The sequence below is a fragment of the Argopecten irradians genome, chromosome 8 (assembly GCF_041381155.1).
Source record: "Argopecten irradians isolate NY chromosome 8, Ai_NY, whole genome shotgun sequence".
Classification (NCBI taxonomy): domain Eukaryota; kingdom Metazoa; phylum Mollusca; class Bivalvia; order Pectinida; family Pectinidae; genus Argopecten; species Argopecten irradians.
In genome coordinates, this window is record NC_091141.1 from 27,910,687 (window position 1) to 27,935,256 (window position 24,570).

Consider the following 24,570-nt stretch of genomic DNA (forward strand, 5'->3'; position numbering starts at 1 on the left):
AGGCAAACCATTAGCAAGGGGTGTTGTTCTATTCACTGTGACCAAGCTACGTCTACCAATGGATGCTTGGCTCACCACCATATACGCCGACCTGAGAAAACGTTCAAACCGCTTTCTAAACATCTACATGTAAACATTTCCCTACAAGATAATTACTTTGATAAAAGGGGAGGGTAAACTCTAATCGTGTTTTCCTGTCAAATTTATTCATCCTTTTGTCATATTGCTGAATAATTAATTAAAACAATGACAAACAATGGGCAAATCGTAGGGATAGTAAACGTATCTTAAAAGAATAGAATTATGTTCACTGAGGATGTCGGCATTATGATTTGAGTTCGTGTCAGGACTTGTTGGCAAAACGTTTGATTTCTTCTTCACCTCGTGTCTATCCTCTACTACTGTGACTGTATGACTTCTGGTGGTAAACTTTGATTAAGAACTGACATGAACGATGATATAACCTGATTTGCTGCAAACATTATATGGTTGTTTGTTTGTTAAAGTAACGTCCTAGGGTCATGTAAGTGAGGACTCTCATGTATTCAATTCATTCAGTGTATGAAGCGTGTGTTGTGTGTTTTGGGAGACTTTGGTATAGCCATGTTGTGTCTTCTCGTATAGTGGAGCTATTGACCTTTTTATAGAGCTATACCACTGAAACATGCTGCCGCATACACCAAGCAACACATCCAATTCGGTAACATTATTCTGACAACGGGCGAACTAGTCGATCCACTCTCTTAATGCTGAGCGCTAAGCAGGAGCAGGATATCTGGACCAGGGGACAATAACAGAACCCAGAGCCTACCTCAGAGGGGCGATAGCTCAACCAAGCCCAAAGTGAGGCGGTGTCAAGGGAGACATTAGGAAAAATAAAGAATGTTAGGAAGAAGAGAAAAGACAATATCCTAAATTTAGTCACCTTTAACTATCATGCAATAGGGGTAATCCAATAACATACACATTAGACGTCGATATTGAGAAACTTCTGATGGGCAATATCGACGTAAAGATCAAAAGTGTCTCGTGGTGATATTACCTCTAACATTGTTGGAGTAGCAATAGGGGTAGCAGGTACAATTCTAAGGCCCTACCTGCAGGGTTTATGAACGCATACATAACATTTGTACATAATTATGTATTACAAACGGTTTCGTGGTTACGTAAATACGTTGATATTGATAAAAAAAACGAAAGTCACAAACATAATTGGTGTACAGATTAATTTTGTTTGACCATCTATAGTAGGACAGGTATTTACATCCTCGAATCCCCGGGTTACTATCACTGTAGTCATACCTACCTATAGACTATGTCAAAGTGAAGATGAAGGCAAAACTGACCATACAATCACAGGCCAACAGATACCTTATTTGCCTATCACAGAGAGCGAACTCCAAATTCAGAGCCATATACCATGTATCGTTATTTTATACTTTTATGGTCACCAAACTACCTAGTCGTTTTTGTCGTTTTATTTAGTTGGACCTAGTTTTTCGTGTTTTAATTAACCACATGCCTCGTGATTTTATATTGGTTTTGAGATAAGCCTTGATATAGTCCTCATAGGCCCTATCAAAATCTGCGCTTGTATTCTATGTGCCTTCATTTTTACAGCTGTATATATATTTCAGTGGATGTAAATGACGACAGTGATAGTTACCCCTGTAGTATCGAGGATGAGATCATTACTTGTGACTGGTGTTTTAAAATAATCTTCATGGAGTTTAGCAGGGTCGATTGAAATAGTCTGACGTGCAAAATGGATTGCTATGATTTTATTGACTTTGGAGTGATACCTACACAGTTTGTGTATGTGCCTACTTTTTGGCCTTGATTAGAGCGTCAGTCGCAGTTAGCTGAAATAGTTTTGTACTAAATCCATTGAACAATGTACAATAGTTTCAATAATTAGTGACTACTTCGCAAGTTATCAGTATAATGTGACCCGCTGGTATGTCTCCTTAAATGCGGTGAATGGTCATTTGGTACATACAAGTTACATTAATACAGTGTATGACAACGGACATATCACAAAAAAGCTTAAGGCATCTTTAATACTCCATGAGTTACAAGTACTGACGTGTATATGTTCACCCCTGGACTTTCTCATAGTAAAACTGAAGGAAGGTCAAGAGAAAAAAAATCACAAACACAGGCCTGCAAATACTCCATTATAGTCTACATGGAGAGCGACGCCCAACTTCAAAGCTACAGTCATTTTGATGTACATCTACTTCTTCTTCCAATTTAAGTGACAGACTGCGAGGTGGCATCAATATATTATACATGTTGTTGGTTTGTTTTTTTTTTTTTTTTTTTTTAATATAGATAAAAAGAGGCCGTGTATTTTATTATGGGAGGTTGTGTCTAGCTGGGGTTGACCGGAACTTGTCCAGTACAGATGATGTTGGTAATGAGTTCCACTCGATGATGGTACGAGGGGAAAATGAATATTTGTAGAGATTTTTGTTAGAAGGTATTTAATCTGTATGCGCCTCTTGTTCTCCTGTCGCCTGATGTTATATGTTGTAATGGGTTGATGTCCACATGCTTATTTATGATTTTGTGTAGCGTGATACATGCACCAGTAATTCTGGCTTTGGCTCTTCTTGTAGCCAGGGGTTCCCAGTTTAAAGATGTTAACATGTTGGTGACACAACCTGGTCCCTATTTCTATATTGGTTGTAAACATACCTTGTAGCCCCTTGGATGTTGTCGAATGCTAGGATTTGATCTAATGTGTATGGATCCCAGCAGGATGCTGCATTCGAGAGACGGTCTTACAAGTGTGGTATATATGGCTGTTTTTACATCAAAGGACTAAATTAACTGCAATGTTCTGTCATCTTGAGTTTTACTATGAGATAGTTTAGTATTCAACAATTCAGTATACTACATCTAAATTTCATTTTATAGACGATGGAAGATACGATATATCGGTAATCAGTGCATCGAAAGTGTAAAGCGGACGAAGGGAAGTGACTCTTGCACGATGGAAAATAGGCTACGCTATTTACACTCGTGGAAACGCTTTTTTAGGTAGAAAAATCTCATCTGAGGGACCATACGTGATAAATATTCGCGCGGTGTTCAACTCGCGCCCAAGATTACAAATGTACCTTTTCACCAATGCGTAGAAGCAAACTTGATGTTTTATTATCCCGTGTTTCGCGCACAGTATAGACGGGTGTGTTATAATTATATCATTATGTGTGATTTTTGTCATATATTCAAACAGATATATATCTAAACGAAAGACGGAGCTAAAACTAGATTCCGTTCATAAAATTATCACAGATTTCAATGGTTAGGTGAATTTTTCTTGCTGAATTTTACTGTTATAACTATATATTTATAAATTAGGATTAGCCACGGTGAAGTGGACAAAGATATACAAATTTATATATCCGAGTGAAATGTTTTGGCCGAGGGGTGACGGCCAAATCTTTCACGAGGGTTGAGATACAATGTATCTCTGAACACCTGACAGACTCATGTTTGATTATTGCTCTCCAATACTCAAGTACAAAAATTCCATTTGCTTTCCAAATTAATCATCACTTGGTTTTTTATTAGTTTAACGTCCTATTAACAGTCAGGGTCATTTAAGGTCATGCCAGGTGTGGTGATGGAGGGAAGTCGGATAAATCATCACAGGATCATCATTATGTTATGTGTCAAATTAGGTGACGTCATCTTATATACCTCTTACATCATTTGTTTATATTTTTTACAAGCGCATGTGGTCAAAACGAGCTCAGCAGAACAAGAAAGGGATATTTAAAGTTCGGATAACTCAATCTAATTTTGTAGTTACACTTTTACAATGGGACTTGTTAACAGTGCATAGCCTTGATCTGACCGTAAATTGTTTACTCTTAGTCTTCTGTAGATCTATTCCAGTCTTTGTTTCAATGTTCTGGGTGGAGAAGGTAAAAGTAAATTCAACACATTAAATGCCTTGAGGATATTTAGATGATCCATATGTCAGCAATATCTTCTCCACAAACAACCTTTTTTTTCTCTCTTTCCCGTCTCCACCTTCCCAAATGTTTATAAATAACCGAAATGAGTATAATCTTTCAATAATTGTCTACAACCTTTTTTTTTTCTCTCTTTCCCGTCTCCACCTTCCCAAATGTTTATAAATAACCGAAATGAGTATAATCTTTCAATAATTGATGACAGGGATCTGAGAATTACTAACAATATACATACATGTATAATCATGGACCCACCAGAGTGCCCGAAGACCATTTTAGAGGCTTTAGAGGTCTAGATAAAAAAAAAACCGGTAAGTATCACACTCTACATACATGAAGTAGAGTCTACTATGTACGAAATGCACCATTTCTACAACGACTTATACATTTTGTAGGTTAAATCAAGGACGTGTCACTTATACATAGATACATAGATTTATTCTGACAACATACATGTAAATATGTACAGGATTTTTTATGATCTTATAATAGTCAGCTCTTAGAAATTTACGGATTTATTTTTTCAGTGTATAAATACTTTTGTGGATGATTTTTCCAATGTGAATCGAGTTCATATTCAAATTGCTTAAAGGGACAATTCACCCTGGCTAATTCTTTTACATAACCAAGAAGCAAAACATGGCATAAATGTATTGTTGTACATTTCTCATGAAACATATAATATAAAATATTGACAAATTCCACGTCATTGTTTAGTATTTCAATTGATACCGTTGTAATTACAAATCGTTGATCAATATGATTAAGCAGGTACAATATGTACGTTGTACCCATACCCGAGCCAAAGTCACGCACGTTAAACAAATAAACTACATAACCACTGTGGAGGTGGTATAATGATTTTTCAGGCAAGACAATTCACCTAATAAGGTAAACACACTTCTGTCAGAGCGATTTGAGCAGTTCTAGACAAAAGTAGCATTATCAGTAGCAAGGGACTGGGTTCGGCATACAAGATGTTTGACCACAATGTGTAATGGCGGACAGCGAGCGAGTTTGAACATTTCACACGCATTTCACCACCATGGGATTTTCTGACATATCACAGTAAAACCGCTTGATCTAATTTCTTTTAGAACTGGGGTTTTTCCGATATATGTACAAATTTTAATGTTCTCTAAGAATGAATTGTCCCTTTAACTGTCCTAAAGTGAACATTTGATGGGAGACTGTTCCAAGTATTCACTTCTCTCTGGGTGAAAGAGTGTTTTCTCACGCACAGCCTTGAATGTTCTTTGTACACTTTCAAATCATGTCCGCTGATACTTGATCCCTGGTTGATTGAAAACAAATATGCGACTTCTTTATCGTATTTTCCAGAAAGTATTTTGTACATTTCAATCATATCCCCACGTGACCGCCTGTACGCTAACGTTAGAAGTGGAAGTTTACGCAAGCGTTCTGTATATGACAAAATTGAGAGACCTGGCACTTGCTTTGTTGCTCGACGTTGAACATTTTCTATTGTTGTTACATGCTTTCCCAAATGCGGACACCACGCTTGAACAGCATGTTCAATATGAGGCCTAACTAATGCCGTGTATATAAGTTTAAAACTGTGCTGGTCCATATATTCCATTGTCCTCCGCAACACTCTCATGATTGAATTTGCTCTGTTGGCCTTTTCACATACATGTTTGATAAAGGTAAGTTTATCATTTATGGTGACACCAATATCCTTCTCCGAGTCAACAAATTTTAAAATTGGGCATTTTCCCTCAGTTTGTATCCATATTTAGTTGTATTTAAATATCCCAATCGCATCATTTTACATTTGTCAGGGTGGAAGCAAAGTTTCCAATTATCTGACCATTGGCTAATGAATATACATCATGTTGTAATATTTTACAATCCTCTTCATTTTTTATTGACCAAAAAAACCTTCTAAAAACTTATGAATCCTTGATTACATTTTTTTCTAAATCCTGAATCTTATTATTATTATTGTTATAAGATTTGCAAAAACAATCTTCTTCCGTTTAAGCATTCATACGAAATGTTTCATTATATCTGAGATTTTAAATTAAATCATATATATCTTTGATTATTTGAACAAGTGTCAACTTTTTACTTTCAGTTTCCTTTTGACCGGAAGTAGCAATCACTGCTCAAAGGGGGATAACTCGTTAAAACTTCAGCAATGGCCGACGGTGACGAAACACGAACCCCAACAGGTAATTTTCACGTAACCTCGTATACAAAATACATATTCTGGGCTCATAACAATATTGTCCTGTGTGTAGTTTATCTAAGATTCAAACTATCACCTTTAAAGAGATTATAATTCTATAAGTGAAAATATTGTCGATAATGTGTTGACACGCCCACACAAATATTAGCCAAATATCTGAATATTGTTTGAAATGGAAAACTAGAAATGGGTACACAAAAGTTGTGTTAATTATTCTTTTAGTAGTAGGTAATGTACAAACACCGTCGATTCGATGGATACGTCTAATCAATGGAGTGTACATTGATTCTTTGTTAATATCTTTTGGAAAGTTTCATAATATTTTTCAGCTGTTTTTCACAAAAACTAATGGCATATATCTACTGTATCTATCGTGTTCTGTATATGATTTTCAACTGTATGTAATGTATAAAAGGAATTAATTCACTACTCTAACTAATATTCCATTGAAATGTCATTGATATATTATACTGTACATGAAGTTGCTGCAAAAGACATAGACTTATCAACAGCAGAGGTCCAAGTGATCATCCCAGGACTGAAGGTGAAGAAATCAATGCTGTTGGTGGGCAGTAAAAAGCCTAAGGAGGATGTCTGCTCTGTTGATGTTAAACTGGAGGAAAAGTACGTTAGTAAAAATTAAAAGCAAAAAAAAAAATTCATAGAAATGAAAATACATGTATGTGTAGCACTTGTGTATACGTTGTTCATGAAAAATTATATGCTAAATACTGTAACTTTAAGCTTAGCACCAGATTTCTCAGAACTTGACACACAGCATCAGCCTGGACATTCCAACCATTACATATTTAATATTCATGTACATGTACATGGTGTAGCCTAATGGTATAAGTTTCTTCTGACATTGATGTCAGACTTCCACTTTCTGTTTGCTCTGGTGTACAAATGGAGAAATACTGCAGGGCTCTCCTCTGGCATAAGACATTTCAGTAGACAAAAATATGATGCCAGTTTTCACCAACCAGCCTATAGCTAGCTAGCGATCAATCAGAATAATATATTAGGCAAAAAAAATGTCTGTTTAGGGTTACGTTACACTGGCAAAAAAAAAATAGGGTCAATAGGTGTTGGTTTTTTTTTTTTATTGTCTTTCACTCTAAAATATTGGCCGGAACCCGAGTCTGCAGATCGAAATCCCGACTTTTAATTTTGTTTTTGTTTTTTCGTAGAAAAGTGGAAAAAAATTAGGGTCTGTGGTAATAATTGAGGGTCGGTCGGTTAACCCTAAACAGATATATATTTGTTTTTGCCTTACATTGATTCTTCCCATGTTTTATCTTGCGAATAAGCAAAATCTTATAGTACTTCAATGTGACATTGTTATTTTTCAGCTCCCTTGAATTGACAGCTGAAGTGAAAGATAAGAAAGGGAGAGTAACAAAGTACCGATACAGGGCCAATAAGCTACCAAGCCCTATAGACAAAGATGCCTTAAATGTTTCAGTAAGTTATACAATGTACATTTGATATTTTTGATTTGGCAAAAATATAAGATAATATCCTGCACTGATTGAAAAAATCAATACCGTAGTATAAAGGTTAGATTCTAAAATGACTATGTTTCTATATATGATGATTATTATGAAATCTAAACTGATTGTTTTTTCCTAATACTGCTGTTATAATTAGGCAAAACAATAGAATATGGTAGTGTGGTAATATATTCCTGACACATCTGTTTCAGTATGATACAGAAAAAGTGATAATAAGACTAAAGAAACAAGAAGAGTACGCCTGGGATGTTGCCTTGTCTAACTCCGGATTAGATCAGGATCCTATCAATTAGAACTGTGGAGTTGTCTCCATTGTAAAGATTATATAAATGCCCCACCGATGTGGGTGATAAATAATCATAAATTTTCTGTCCGTTTAAGGCGTGATTTGTGTTAACTGTTACACTTATTAGTTCTATATCGATTAAGAGAATGGTTTAGTATAATTAATTGGTCTTTGTTAAAACAATACTCTGCATTTTGACTCATTCACCCTATAATTTCTTTTTGAACTTTTCCAGATGTGTATAATTAGATGAGGTCAAATGTGTGGATAAGTTGAATTTATTCTTCTAAACCTTTAATTAATATTCATCCATTTCTGCATTAAAGTTATATCTTTACATTTTTGCCTGTTTGATATACATACAATGTACTGCCAAATGTTATATTGCCAAAATTTCTGATTTATGTTACAGTATTTCAAAAGTAAATACATTTCATTCGTTCTTTATATTTATTCAGGTTACAAACATTTCTTGATAAACTCTTGTTTGAAAATCTGTGTATTCTCTATTTTGTGGCCAGGAGAGACAACTCCTATATATTGCATTTTAATGTTATATAATGTTATATCAGGGTTCAGGGTTAGGTGATTCTTGGTAATAGCTGTGCCTTTTCTATCTCTTTGTTGTGATAAAGACTTATACACAAATCTGTGGCCATTTATAATGAGTAAAATGATTTAAGTATCAGCATTGCATTATATATACAATCAGGATATTGTAGCAGATATAGTCAACAACTAAAATATTTTCTCGTTTGGATTTATATATCATATGTTATGTGCTTCTTATATGCAGTTTGACTTCTCAATCCAGATGACGAACTAACAATTAGGGAGAGGACCATATACTTAGTAAAGTCTTTTAAATAACCACGTTACAAGTGTCTGAAGGAACTGGATTTTAGATATGCTCAAAATTCAGTGTCTGTGGCCTTCTTGTATGATAATTCATATCAGTGTTATTGTTGTGGTAGTAAATCTTAATTGTATTGTTATCTTTAATCTCTCTTAGAACATTATACACATATACATACATTTACTATAGAATTATGATCTATCTATCCTTTTATGGTTCAATAACAATTTTATTTACAATTTATCATTGTTATACACAGGTAACTATACAATCTGTTTTTCATGGTTAGTGTTTTTTCTGTTTTAATATATGTACTTAAGGTTGTATAAGTATAGAGAAACTACAGTGTATACTGAAAATTAACAAGTATTGTTTTTTTTTAAATTAAATCTCAAATCCATAAAACATGCAAAACACTTAAAAGGCCGTATTTTGTTATTTATACTGGATATGTTTTGATAATTAAGTGATGCAATATTCTTTATTGATGTTATTTTTTACTTCTGAAAAAAGAATGCCTTGAAGATATACATCTTGAAAGATTTTTTTCTACTCTTTTTTTTTGTTCTAGTATAGAATGTGGTTAAGGTTTTTATATAATTTTCCTGCTTAGCCTTGTTAGGAAGCTATATACTGTTATTTACATGTTTAGAATGCTATTTATATTATTAAAATGTAAAATTGAAAGTGTTTTCGAGAGTTATGAGTTAAACAAATGAGAGGGAGTTACCTCCCTTCTAACACAGAGTGAATTAGATGTGATCAACATTGATCATACAGTACTCTTAATTGTATCATGTCCACCAGTTAGATAAAAAAATTTACAGCATATAAAAACGTTGAAATATGTATCTCATTCGTGTATATTTTATTATCAAATCGATGTAGCAAATGCCAATGTATAATGTAAAGTACAAAATATCAATATTCTAAACAAGTACATATCTATACTATTTATAACTAAAGAATCATTCGCATTGATCACAGTTTCTTTTTAATAAATACAGTGTTTTTCCCTTTATTCCATATATCGTCAATTAATTTAATGTACATGTAATAAATAGCATTTACACATGTGTACTTGCTCAAAAAGACTTACGTAGACCTATACCAGAAACACACGCATGTATATATATGTATATATTTTTTTTCCGATTAAAATGATTGATGATTTTGCCAATGTAAATTTTAAATTGTACATTATAAATAAAAAAAATCGCTCGATAAGAGTACCTGTTGCAAGTTAGTGCACCAACTGAAAGTTACTGTACTAATATAAATGGCTATTCTTATTTGTGAATCTCTCTTATATATATTTACATGTATGTTTTAATGTGTTATATTAATGAAATCTCTTCATTTCTAAGTTCGTACGAGACATAATCCGAATTACTCTGTCCTTAAAACAGATCTGTCCAAATATGTCAGCCTGATGTCAAGGTCAGAGTAAGTCGTGCTGGTCCACCGTTTCTTGATATACACGAGACGGTGGCATGGTCTTGGAGAATCTAAAGATACGCCACCTAGTGACAATTTTAATACATCTAAAGCTGTGGTACTATTTGCATTTACTAATGCAGTTTAAATGTATTGAAATAAGAGAAACGTTTTCGGGACCACCGTTTGTTTAGTTATTCTTCGAGCGAGTCTTCATGAAGCTGTACCCGTTGTTCTACACCAAACCTAAACTTACATGAACCCTCTACATTAAAGATAACTGTCTTGTTCTCTACCTGATACCCACTACGTCCACGTTTCAGCTCATCAGACATAACCACTGAGAAATCTCCCTCTAGAGATTGCACAAATGAATTATTATCCTTCACGTTTAACACAGACACTATCACAATCCCGCGTATTCTCACCGCCATTTTGTAACTGGAGGTAAACTGTTTTTCTTTCACCACCATTTTGGCTGTGGTAGTATGTTTGGCTGGTACCTTGACGGTACTGTCAACTGCCCAGGTGATCGATTCCTCGTGCGAACTTTCCTCTGTGTTGTCCATGTTCACTTCCCGTCCAAAACCCGCCGTCACGGCAGCCACTTCCTCCGGAAGTGCTAGTTTTAGTTCGAGATTGAATCCTTTACTGTAGCCTTTTGAAACTGTAACTGTACTGACAGAAGTTGTGGTTCGTTCCGTCTTGAAGGAATGTTCCTGCTCCTGGTCTGTGCTATTGACAAATGTAGAAGTGAAGACAACTTGCGAGTTTGGCATTTCTACCATTCTACCATCTGAAAATTCTGGTTGGCATGGCAGGAATCTAACCCGAGACCAATTTACGTCAAGTTTCACATCTTCAAGTTTTAATTTACTAACGTCTTTTGACCTTGTCTTCTGGAAAGCCGTCCATGCCCACGACTGCACAATCTGTTCTATATCAGCAATGTTCGACATGTTTCTTCTTCCTGAAAAAAAAAATTTAAGAACGAGACATTACTTAAGTTTCTCCGTTTACCATCGTAAATCAATAAAATCATCAGACAATTGAAACAAACCAAGGTTGATAAACATTTGTGTCAACTCGTTTCTCAGAGGATCTGACAAAAGTCTATTAGATGCCATGTTTGGGTGATATTTCTGACTGGCGAATCAAATGATTGCTTTTAGAATCCGAAAGCATTTACAAAAAAAAAGCTACAGAATCATTTTTGTGTATGTAGTCATTTCGCCCGTAAATACCAACATTGCTACATGTGTATACCATGCTTGAAGAAATGTCGTTCCAGCCGATATCCAAATGGAGGATGCGCAACTGATTCAGAGGTACGTGTAGCATGAAGAACACATGACTATAACATCCAATGGGATGTTGTCAGTTCCTCTATGAAACAAGTTGGAATGTCCAGTCTGAACGACCTTGAACAAAATATACAGGTATTCTCAGTAGCCACATTGGGTATTGTACGCGTTCGTAAGAAATGTTCACTAACTATATCAATACACATTTTTACGCTAATCTATATTTCGTTCCCTCTTGACATTGATTTGTTAAAAATGGATCCCGACTTGTTTACGATATTGGCAACAATGCAAATCACACACATAAAAAAAATGTTTTGATTGAGATCACATTCAGAGCTAAATCACCTCGGATTCCTTGGTGAACGTGGTCCATATCTACGGGCAATCAAGTTTGGCAATGAATGGCCATAACTATTACACAAAAAATATATTAAAAGCTCATTTGATCTGGCGTGAACTAATCATAAAAATTACTATAAATGGATGACAACATCGACACATCTGGACCATGTGTACCTAAAGGCTTTTTGGAACTAAAAGTAAATGTATAAACCATCTATACGATACCAGGCCCCGAATTCTCGAAAAAGATCCCGAACCGAAGTCAAAACTCGATTCTTTTTGACAAATTGTCCGTTTTTAACTTATTTTGTTTCGAGAAATCGGTGCCAGTAAATGCTGATTTTTTCACGTCTCTGTTTGATTAATCCGGTCGAAAGATACTTTAAGATCCGTATAACTGGAAACTATTTACTAAGGCCATGAAACTTGAACCATCTCGGAATGTCGACTCCTGACCGAAATTGATCTATACATGTAATATAACCCAGCACGGTGTTCATATTATAACTTACCAAACTTTCACACACCCCCACTCCTCCAAAAAACCTAAACAAGCAAGCAAAACCCTCTTCGGATCCATTTTCTCCTCTGTATTTCAATATTGTAATATCTGAATTGCTTTAATATACATGTACATTACATGGATGGACCTTATCATCAAACGATTTGCAATGGCCTCCTTGAAATGACCAATTGGGTGTGTATTCCAGCCGACAATGACCTTTTGTAACATACACCATAGATAAGAGATAAAATGATTATGTTATTACCGGTACACAATAGAAATTCTTACCCTACATTTTACGACCATTTAGACAGCCGTCCGGATTAAATTTACACCTCCCTTTTGTGTATTGTACTCTCCTTAAAGACCGGCTAACAGAGATAAATATTCCCACCAAGTCCACTATTATAGACATTATAAGTACAGTCTAACGTCTCGTTGTGTTTGTTTCAGAGTCGAGTACGTCACGTGGTAGAGAAATATCACACGGTACTGCTGTTACAAATGTCGGTGACTGTGTATTTTGAAACATACACAGATATATGATATAAAGCATTACATGTGTACTTTCATAATCCAAAATACTTATCAATTAGAATTAAATAGATAGATGTCTATATGAATATTTATTATAAATATATATCGATACCATTTTCTATTCATAGCATTATCTGTATTAAGTTTGTCTTCTGATCAAAAACTGTTTGAAAATGAAAGGGATATTGGCATCACCTTGTCCTATACCACCGAGGTTTTGAAACAATCACGGACCAGAATTTATCTATCTCTTGCCTAAGGGTTTGGATATATTTCAACTCTCATCTTTCACGATTTCAACTCATTGTTAAACCGGTGCACTGCACGTCGACTTTAGAGGATGTGATTTTAAAAAATTCCTTTATACAGTTTCTATAGTGTACCTGTCTCTGAAATTAACAAATACCGATATATTCATAAACAAATATTAATCCAATTAATCCACGGACGACTAAGTTAATGCCTATTATGATCAATAAACAATGACAGAGTAAGTTACTTTGATGGATCCGAATGAATAAGTCAAATATTAGGTATAAAGGAAGACTTAAGAAACATTACAAGGAAAGAAGAACCAGGTGTATCGGAATACTGAGCTTCCCTTGCTTCATCGAAAATAACATTCCTGTCAAAATAGGTGTCACTACTACACAAGTGGGAAGTGAGCGGACTCAACAGTGTTTTATCATCAACCTGGACAAAGCATTCTCAAGATTATCTTGTACATGGTTGGTATATAGACATGTTATTTCTTTAAGAACATGCGGGAATGCTCACAATGACAATCGCGTTATTAACAGTTTTATCCTAAAACACTAAAAACACTATCTATAAACTTGTACAAAATGTAGGGGTCCGTAATTCATTTCATCATGAAAATTAGCCTTCTAGGTTTTGTGTATGATAACTTCAATAGTTAGAAGTGTTTGTAGATATCACGATTCCAATACATCATGAGGCAAAATACTTTTTATCGATATGTATAATCAAATAACATTTTGTCATTAAGTGGAATCTATATATATATCAGACTAGTACAAATACATTCCATCATTACATAGATACATAGCAACTCACTGAAGCATTTCACCAGGATGTGCCATGGTTTCGATAAACAAAGATAGCAAATGGCTCCGTTAAGGCTATAAACTGCCATAAGACATGTTTTCTTTATGAATGTCTCAGAAACAGTCGACATTGCATATTAATGCATAGTTGTCAACAATCGCAACATTACGGGGAATTATAATAACTGAAAACGTTGGGTGTTTTCTTGAGTAGTTGCGATTACTAGTTAATTTATTAGTTATGACCTTACCTAATACAAACCTGAATAACCAAGATGATGACTATTAGTACATATATTAGACTTCTCGTACCACAAAAATAACTAACAATTCCATATTGTTGTCCGGGCTTAATCATTAACTTGTTATTCTTTACAACTTTTTTATTCCGTGAGTATCTATATTATTAATAATGTTTCACATTTATATCGAAATACATGGGGTAATTTAAAAACTTCCCCGTATTTTCATGGAGTGTGCATTGTAAAGAAGATGCACGTGTAAACTGTTCATACAAACTAAGTAATGACACATCTAGCTGAGCACTAATGATACCAGGACTGCTGCCAGAAAATAAATATATAAGGACAAAGATGAAACAGCAAAATGCATTTGATGATTACATACTTATTATAAAGGGTACAGGATGCGGGTTAATGGTAGTACCGACTTCGTGCATGTACTGGTATTAGTTGACAGAAACACAGCCTGGTATCTAATTACATACATACGTAATTAGTCATATAATGTAAGGTTCTGATATTGTATATCTATTACGTGTGCATAGTTCTGTAAAGCACCCCAGTTGCAGTGATATATTCTCTACATCGATCTGCAACTTATATAATTATCTCCCCTGTATAGAATCACCCCAAATGAGGTTAGTAAAATATTTATCAACTATTGAAAACAAATTAACGTTATCAATACGATTAAATAATTTTCCCTGACTATCTAACGAGAAAAAAAATAATTTTCGTGTAAATACCCATAATGTACGTATCCTACTATGTATAACACGCCAGCTCATGTATGTCACTATTGCTGTTTTCGGCGATTTATGCTGATTGTTATAATATTTCGATAGACATCAGACACTTATAATGCCTGACGTTGGAATTCACAATGTCCCAACGGAATCAGTTCCCTCCGTTTCCGAGCTGACAGTCGGATATAACCCATCCCGTTCTATTCCCACGGATTTTAACTCAGATATCGCAGTCCAGTGACGTTTATTAGTATCTAAGGACAGTCCAGTCCCGGCAATGACGACCTTGTGGATATGACACTGACCAGTGGTCAGTTACATATTGTATCTGACAGGTGCTTGATTAATTAGGATACATGGACGAAAAAACGTCAACTATTTCATATCGTCACTCTGTAGTGTACAAATATATAATATTCCTCAGTCGATTTCATCAACTATACATGTATGTCTATAAATCTTTTACGATATGTCTAAATTATGTTAATATAGATTTATTTTTTATCTCTAATAAGAATACAGAAAATCTATCTTAGATTCTGCGAGACCGCTTTCAGACGATTAACTAATATGTGATTTCTGTGTACATGATATAGTTTGTTTTAATTTTCGTATTCACATACAAAAGTATTAAAGGGCCACTACCTCTCCGAAACGGCTTTTAATTTTTAAAATAGGAATGTAAAACGAGATCAATAATTTTGTAGAGTCGCAGAAGTTATTAACTAAACGTTTACTAGCACACTTATCATCACCTTCAGAACTGTTTAATTAGAATAAATAAAATGTTAATTTTCATAACGCGGGTCGTTTTATGTTTCCCGCCGTCGTCCTAAATGCCGCGCGGTAGTTGACTATCACTGCGCCAGACGGCAAATGAATCTCCACTGTTATCGTATATTAGACAGGAAATCTTGCATATGTTTGGTGTTGTAATCTCATCTTAAGCCATCAATATATATTTTCTTTTGTTATTAATGTTTTTAAGAAACCTTTAAATTTTGCTCCGGAAAGGTAGTGGGCCTTTAAACCATTAAGCAAACAAAAATAAGCCAAAGGTTATATTCCAACATGTGTCATTTCATGTTTCTACACACTATTGTTTACCGAAAGTCAATCGAATCTGGTCCAATGCTGGTTATTACATCGTACAAACTAGGCTAAAATGAAAATTGCCTTTGCTTACGGGGATTCTGGCATCGATTTGAAATGATTCTTTTATTACAGTTTCATCCAGTATTTTTTGTATTCTGGTGAATTTTCTCTCCCCATTATTATAAACACAGTAAATTTCTAATTTTCTAAAAACTAAAAACCTTATCTGGAGCCCATTTACATAATTCACCAAGACCTGCTCGAGCAGTCCTCCCTATAACATTAGTCACCACAATACAGGCTAATCACTATGATGGAGTATGGACCGCTGCTTGTGAATGCCGGATTATTTTCCTCTCCATTTGACAGGAATTTTTACTTTGATTCCCTCTTAATTTAATAAACCCCATCGATTCCTTGGCCAGGTCATAAAACTTGTTTCTGGATAGCATCAAACATGGCCATATCGTGTACATAGCTCAGGGGCTGCCATGCCGAACGAAATTCTATCGTCGTCAAATATTGCATGCTAACGGCAAATATAGGGACGAAGTCAACGAAAGATTAATAATGGAATCGTTTAAGATATCATTTGATCATCACGCGGAGAAGAGGTCTGGATGTTCGATCCGAAACTCCGTATCATAAACATTTACATCAAACAGGGGAAATTAATTATTCATTGAGATGTACTATAATACCAGTTTTGTCTTTTATGAAACTGTTCAACTCTATACAATATATCACTCCTGGTTTCTTCTATAATTGATGAATAAGATCATTAATTAGCCGGTGACATTCACAGGGGTTTGCGAATTAGTTACAGTTTATATCAATTTGGACCTAAATGTCTCAGGGGTCTGGATAACAAGTCGGTAAATCTCGTATGAAGAATATGATTTTTATCGCTTTTTGACACCTCTAAACACTGACTATGGGCACTCTGGAGGGGGGGGGGGGGGGGTTCAAATTGATTAAGGAGAATAACGTTGTGATGTTTGACAGCGAAGACCTATAATTGAGGAAAAGGAAATCATTTCGTGTGTCACGCATTTAGCTTAGTCAGTGTATACAAACAACGCCCAGCGTTAACGTCCTTATAACAAGTATTAAAATGTTAATTCGTGCATTTAAAGTATCCCAACTTATAGTTACCATTCATCAGGTTACCAACCAGGGTCATGTGCGCGGTGAGTGGGTAAAGGAAAGCAGGAGAATTCCGAGTAACCAGAGTGGCGCAACATCGGTCACTGCGGCCCACTTGTAGCAAATAACGTACAAAACAAATATATTATTATCCTAAAACTTTTATTCGATATTGTTTCAGAACTTTCATTAACAGTTTTTTATTGCCAGTTAGATGTTCTCTTTCTCGCTCTTACCACTATGACTGCTACCGTTTTATCGCAGGTGCTTGTCATGTAATACATGTACATATACGCGAACGTTCGCAAACATCTTGAGTATAGAGAAGTGTGAACATCGGGTCGTCTTTACGGTATTTCGGTTCAGATGTCTCTCTGTCGATTATCCATCATCCCCTCAGACCACATTCCTCCGTATCCTCCCTAAAGACTATGACAGATGTACCTCATCTTCCATAAATCCCATTCGCGTGCCGCCTAATTTATAGCACGCACGCATGCACGCGCGAGGAGATAATTAAGTTGGCTGGCGATTGTTTACAAATCCATACAAAAGTTATTTCCTGTCCTCAACATGTGGCGCTGGGTATTCCGGCTAGTGATTGTAGTGTAATGAAGGGCGTGTGGTTGTAATAATGTTGATGTTACCGTACTCATCTTTTAACCAGATACACAAACCGGGATGTCTCGCTAACACAGGCGCATGCCAATCAGAGAGTATACTGTCAAACATTTTTGGTTGAACAAGAATTACGTGTACCTTAAGTCAATCTTATAGAATCTGTATGTGAGCAGTTAGGACGCCGCCACAAAATACTTTGATTATTAAACGAAAATAATACCAGGACTAAAATAGCATGCTTTCTCTCTAGATTCCCATCTTTCATATTATTCTATCATATTTTACAATCACCATCTTTGTTCAAATGTTGATATACGTGTATAGTGCCATAAGAATACGATGTTTTTACCGATTTTTTATCTAAAACCCTTTAAATCGTCTAAAATGTTCAATAGGCACTTTGGTGGGTCCATATTGATATTAACTATTACTTATTCTCAGATCCCTGTGATACATGTAGGGACAAACTCGAATGGCTGAGCGTACATATATTGTTCCACGTTTTAGCGTATGTTACTTACATGTTCACTGTTTTTACTTGACACGTGTTAAATATTTTCAGTGCTTAAAACGGGTTTTTTTCAGAAATATTACCAGAACAGTTGGTGCCAATGTTCACAACGAAGGATGCATATTTTATTCTTCTTTTTAAGTAAAAGTCAAACTCTAAATCTGAAAATGAACTAACAACAATTCGTATTGGATGTCTGATTATCACACGAGAAGACATCGTTACGTTCTGTAAGCTTGATCTTCTATATTATTGTTTAGTTCTCTCACAATCCATTATGTAAATATTTTAACTGAATTTACGAATTACAAATGTTTGTCGTATTGGTGTTTTAAAATGTTTACAATGACCGTATCATTCCTTAATCCTGTATAACGCTATACTTTGGGGCTTCAAAACAATGGATTAGTCGCGGAATGTTTCACAATACTCCAGGGATTTCTATTTAAGGGTAAGATGGACTAACTTCATTGTTATCTCTGGTAGTATTGTATTATACACGACACTGTGGAAATCATATTCCTTACTACCAATACTGTTTAGATTAGAATCTTTAGTCTCAAGTTCTCAACTGACACATTCGGCTCGTTTTTCAGGTTCTTTTCTTTCCATTCTTAGACCTACTATAACTATATGTACGAAGTAAGTTTAACTATACCGCTTGACTTCACATTCAAACACCTTCGGCGTCTGGATTCACTGTAAGGTCGTGATGTAGGAGAATTGTACAGCCTAGCCCACGGCCTTTCATGGCAAACAATAATATGTATCCACTTATGTTAAAGTGTAATACAATGACATATTGTTGATTATCTTTTTGATATATTCTGTGATGAATACAAGATGGTCCTGATACAAGACAAAACTCCAAAAATACTAAGCAATTGATTATTAGTATATGTTGGCATCGATGATTTCTTACAAGGCCTCTCGATTTCTCGTTAATTATAAGTGGTAGTCCAATATCCGGAAATATTTCAATGAAAACAACATTTACGGTCAGTAACGAATGCAATATCGTTCCTGCAAGCTGTCAATTAAGTCTGACACGGATTCTGTAATCTGACAATTGTGTTTGGTATACAACTGATATAGTTTAGCGATATATCATAAATACCTTAGCAACCCTATTACATGTATAATATATGTTATGTACAATGTATACACATGCCGAGAGCGTTTATGAGCAGAATGTCGTTACACAGACAACAGATGGTATTTCCCACATGTGTGACCCTTGGCGGGTACATGTTTATCTTTGTCTCCATCCTTGTTTACTTGTGACTCGCGGACATTCCACCGAGATACTGGGTATCACCTGTGTGTTTCACCTGGGGGACAGGTTAATTAGCTACATGTAGCCCCCAGACTTCACAATATCTCCCTAATAAACCTCGACCAATAGTATACTTACATTGTTTCTCTCTGTATCTACATGTATACATTGTTTCTCTCTGTATCTACACGTACATTGTTTCTCTCTGTATCTACATGTATACATTGTTTCTCTCTGTATCTACATGTATACATTGTTTCTCTCTATATCTACATGTACATTGTTTCTCTCTGTATCTACATGTACTGTACATTGTTTCTCTCTGTATCTACATGTACATTGTTTCTCTCTGTATTTACATGTACTGTATATTGTTTCTCTCTGTATCTACATGTACATTGTTTCTCTCTGTATCTACATGTACTGTACATTGTTTCTCTCTGTATCTACATGTACATTGTTTCTCTCTGTATCTACATGTACATTGTTTCTCTCTGTATCTACATGTACATTGTTTCTCTCTGTATCTACATGTACATTGTTTCTCTCTGTATCTACATGTACATTGTTTCTCTCTGTATCTACATGTACATTGTTTCTCTCTGTATCTACATGTACATTGTTTCTCTCTGTATCTACATGTACTGTATATTGTTTCTCTCTGTATCTACATGTACATTGTTTCTCTCTGTATCTACACGTACATTGTTTCTCTCTGTATCTACATGTACTGTATATTGTTTCTCTCTGTATCTACACGTACATTGTTTCTCTCTGTATCTACACGTACATTGTTTCTCTCTGTATCTACATGTACTGTATATTGTTTCTCTCTGTATCTACATGTACATTGTTTCTCTCTGTATTTACATGTACTGTATATTGTTTCTCTCTGTATCTACATGTATATTGTTTCTCTCTGTATTTACATGTACTGTATATTGTTTATCTCTGTATTTACATGTACTGTATATTGTTTCTCTCTGTATCTACACGTACATTGTTTCTCTCTGTATTTACATGTACTGTACATTGTTTCTCTCTGTATTTACATGTACATTGTTTCTCTCTGTATCTACACGTACATTGTTTCTCTCTGTATCTACATGTACTGTATATTGTTTCTCTCTGTATCTACATGTACATTGTTTCTCTCTGTATTTACATGTACTGTACATTGTTTCTCTTTGTATCTACATGTACTGTACATTGTTTCTCTCTGTATCTACATGTACATTGTTTCTCTCTGTATCTACATATGTACATGTATATGCTTAATAATGATAAAATACGCGGCAAACATATATATCCCATTATCCAGTTTTATATCATGTTCTAACAATCTACACATTAATTATGATATCGCCTAGATTCCTTTTACTTTTATTTATTTATTTATTTATCATTTGTTGTAATGTATTGGGTATTTTATAATTAACGGATAATGAAGTAAATTAATACATTTATTATCCTTTTTCCTCTCATGCTATCTTCTTTTAGAAGCATACACGGATATATTATGTATACACACATGTAATCTTTATCAAGTGACCGAATCAGTATAACAAAACAAACGGCGGAGGACGAATTTTAAAAACATGTATCTAGATTGGACTTGCTCGGGATGAAGTGGGTGGGTAGGAGGCCTGGTGGGGGGTATTTGCTTGGGATGGAGAGAGGGTGGGGGAGGAGGTTGGGGAGGGGGAGGCGGTAGGGGGCATTTTTAGCTTATTATGTTATACAGGAATTAATAGATATAACTACGCAAAATGCAAAAATACAAAAACGAAAAAAAATATATATGGCATATATTGATGCACCTGTAACATATTTACACCTTTAATCATACGATGAATTGACATTCGTCGATCATGAATTATTACCTCAGTTCAATATTTCAGATGTTTTCTTGCGACAGATTAAGGAAAGTTATCATGATGGGCGGTGTACAAGATCACTAGCAACTAAAACTAAATAAATTGTGAATAAATTATCTAAATACTCATCTTAACTGTGCGGAAGTGAGTGAGCTTGACGTTTACGGGAATGGGAGTTTGATCCAAGGAAGTTGACACTTGATAGTAAAATGTGTCACTACATATACATTTGTACAACTTTACACTGCTAATAATGTTTGTGTGTATATATAGTAAGATTCAGTCTCCGTCATCTCTGCTTTTTCCGCCATTGTAAAATCTCGCCGCGCATTACATGCAAAAGAACGGCATGTATACTTATATTTCTTTCCTCTTATATATATTTTTACATTATATGACAGTCATTTTTAAACAATATTATTTATAATTTTATACATAGGACACGCTAATAATACACTCAAATGACATTCGAGGCTTGTATATATATATATGTAAATATAGACCTGCAAATAAATCGAATAAAAATGGGGAAAATACATACATGTACATACCTGGGATTTTGTTATTAGCAGCGTTTTATAATCCACGTCAGGACGAGTAAGATTGATAAATCCTAATGTAGTGCCTCAATACTAAAATGATGTCTGGTATATGTCACTCTGTAGGACTGTGTATGGCTAGAGCTCAAAGCAGAATGAAGCCACTAGGCAAGAATGCCGCACTGATTGGTCGAGGCCTGTCATGTGACGCGCAAAAGGAATTACATTATTGATATTATAGTTTTTCTCTATTCAACACACGTGGCCAGGTATGGATATTAATCGATAATTAGACAGGTGGGTTTCACCACGCGTCACCAAATCAATATTTACCTGAATGATGTAGCTATCGATTTCAAAGTGACGTGCTTATGGTACAGATACATGTCACAAAGATTAATATATTACATCAACGAATTATGAGACTCATTCAAACTTGAAAACAAACTAAGCATAGTAAATAATGTATTATATACTTAATAGTTATACAGTGCATAAAGGGTTGTTTGAATACATAAATCCTGTTCAACTTTCGAAATTTTGATAACTTTCAGAGCACTCTCTCTATGTATGTACTTATATAGCCGTTGAATATAGAATATAATTCTGTCAAAAAATACAAAAGTTTCAGTGTATGACAGGCAATAATTTCTTTCACTGATGTCATTAATTTGACATTTGATTTTTTTTATATATTTTTAAAACGCCCTATTAACAGCCAGGGTCATTTAGATGACGTCCTCCCATGTGTACAAAATGTTGCGGTGTGTGAATGTCTGTATGTTTCGGGAGGCTGTGGTATATTTGTATTGTGTCTCCTTGTAATAGTGGAACTCTTGGCATTTTATAGTACTATATCTCACTGAAGGGCGAGCGCTCAATTGAAGGCTAAATGGGAGGCTGTGTCATGGGAGGCGTTAGGAAGACACTGAAAAGTCAGTTAGAAAGAGAACAGATACGTCGCCACTTGGGAGTCGAGTGCTGTTTAAATGTCACAAGTCTGCATGAATTATGTACCCCACTTTGGAAATCGAATGCAACGTCGTTGGTCGGTTGTTTTTCTTCGACTACTCGGATTTTCCTCCCGATGAACTCCTAAACCTGACACGTCCTGGCTGAAATCAAACTAAGGAGAGATTAACCCTTCCCTTAATCCATTACAATACCCGAACAAACTGGAATTAATGTGTTCGACAAAGTCATCCATGCAGTCTAGGAAAGCAAAAGAAATTCTTCTGTTGCTGAAAGTTTGTTTGTAATGCCTTCAGAATATGGAAATTAACTATGCCTTCTAAATCAGTTATGTATATTTTTTTTTAAATTGTTCGTTAATTCTTCTTATTCAGTGCCAAGTTCTTAACTCTAAAACAACATTAATGGTGATGTAAGCAGTCATGTTTATAAGATATCCTACATATCAGATACCTTATTACGGTATTGGTTGTATGATATTGGTACATTTGTATGAAGGGAGGCAACCCGTTTATAAAGCGGACAATTTTGCCAAACGCTACTTTAATATCAGAGTGCAACCATTTCACCGAGATAGCATACTTGCCAACCCTCTCTATTTTAGAGAGAGAGACTCTCGATTTTGAACCCCCATTTTAGGCCATTTTAACAAGTCCAAATTCTTTAATATTTAAAATGTCAAAAATTTAACTTTATAAACATCAGAACGAACAGGTCAAAATATGCAAACATCAACCTTAGTAATATCTTTATAGGAGGTTACACTAAGTAGTTTTTCTTGAGGTTAAAAGTTTAAATACATGAAGTTACCCCCATGGGAATTTCAAAAAGTGCGCAAGTATGAGATAGTCTTCCGTAGGATCATCCTCGATACTCCAGGGGTTCCGATCACTTACGATCTCTACACCCCTGGACTATCTCATAGTGAAATTGAAGGCAGCTCAGCTGAAAATATTTGACCAATCACAGACCAGCAAAGATTTCCTTTGAAGACTACAGAGAGAGCGACGCCCAACTTCAAAGCCACATAGTCAACCACAGTGTACCGTTATACGGTTCTTTTGATGTACATCAAAGGACTAAATTACCTGTTCTGTTCTGTTGCCTCCAGTTTTACGATGAGATAGTCCAGGGGTGTAGAGATCGTAAGTGATCGGAACCCCTGGAGTATCGAGGATGCCGTAGGATGTAACAGTCGTATGTTTTGATTCTAATACCTCTACGTGGGTAATACTGGGTATTATAAATAATATGAATCAAAAGCTACCTGGTAGATGGTAGAAACTTCCTTCTCGTTGAAGTGCCCCGAGAACATTTTACTTATTATTGTTTCGGTTCGTTAAATTACCAGCAAGGTATACGTATATGCTTTCTTCCGGATTTGCATGGTAACCTCGAAGCGTTTTATATATATAGATATGCCCAAAAGCACCATATGTAAATGATTGATTTATACTGATTTCCATGTACTTATATTTTTCGCATAACTGTCG

General features: G+C 35.2%; 2 protein-coding genes across 3 annotated transcripts; one reads left to right on the forward strand and one right to left on the reverse strand.

Annotated features, from left to right (window-relative positions):
* The first annotated feature begins 6,067 nt into the window (after positions 1–6,067).
* On the forward strand, positions 6,068–9,544 carry LOC138330038 (uncharacterized). The gene is made up of 4 exons (XM_069277404.1): positions 6,068–6,184; positions 6,684–6,825; positions 7,554–7,665; positions 7,907–9,544. Exons 1-4 carry the CDS (start codon positions 6,151–6,153, stop codon positions 8,006–8,008), a joined length of 390 nt encoding a protein of 129 aa, XP_069133505.1. The 5' UTR covers positions 6,068–6,150; the 3' UTR covers positions 8,009–9,544.
* Positions 9,545–10,221: 677 nt separating this feature from the next.
* Positions 10,222–22,269, reverse strand: LOC138330037 (uncharacterized). Of its 2 annotated transcripts, none has more exons than XM_069277402.1 (2): positions 22,118–22,269; positions 10,222–11,264 (listed from the first exon to the last, which is right to left on the reverse strand). In XM_069277402.1, the coding sequence occupies exon 2, from the start codon at positions 11,251–11,253 to the stop codon at positions 10,489–10,491; it is 765 nt and encodes a 254-aa protein (XP_069133503.1). In that variant the 5' UTR covers positions 11,254–11,264; positions 22,118–22,269; the 3' UTR covers positions 10,222–10,488. The 2 variants fall into 2 exon arrangements, with proteins under 2 accessions (XP_069133503.1, XP_069133504.1); XM_069277403.1 differs by having other exon boundaries at positions 22,108–22,268.
* Between the last annotated feature and the right edge of the window lie 2,301 nt (positions 22,270–24,570).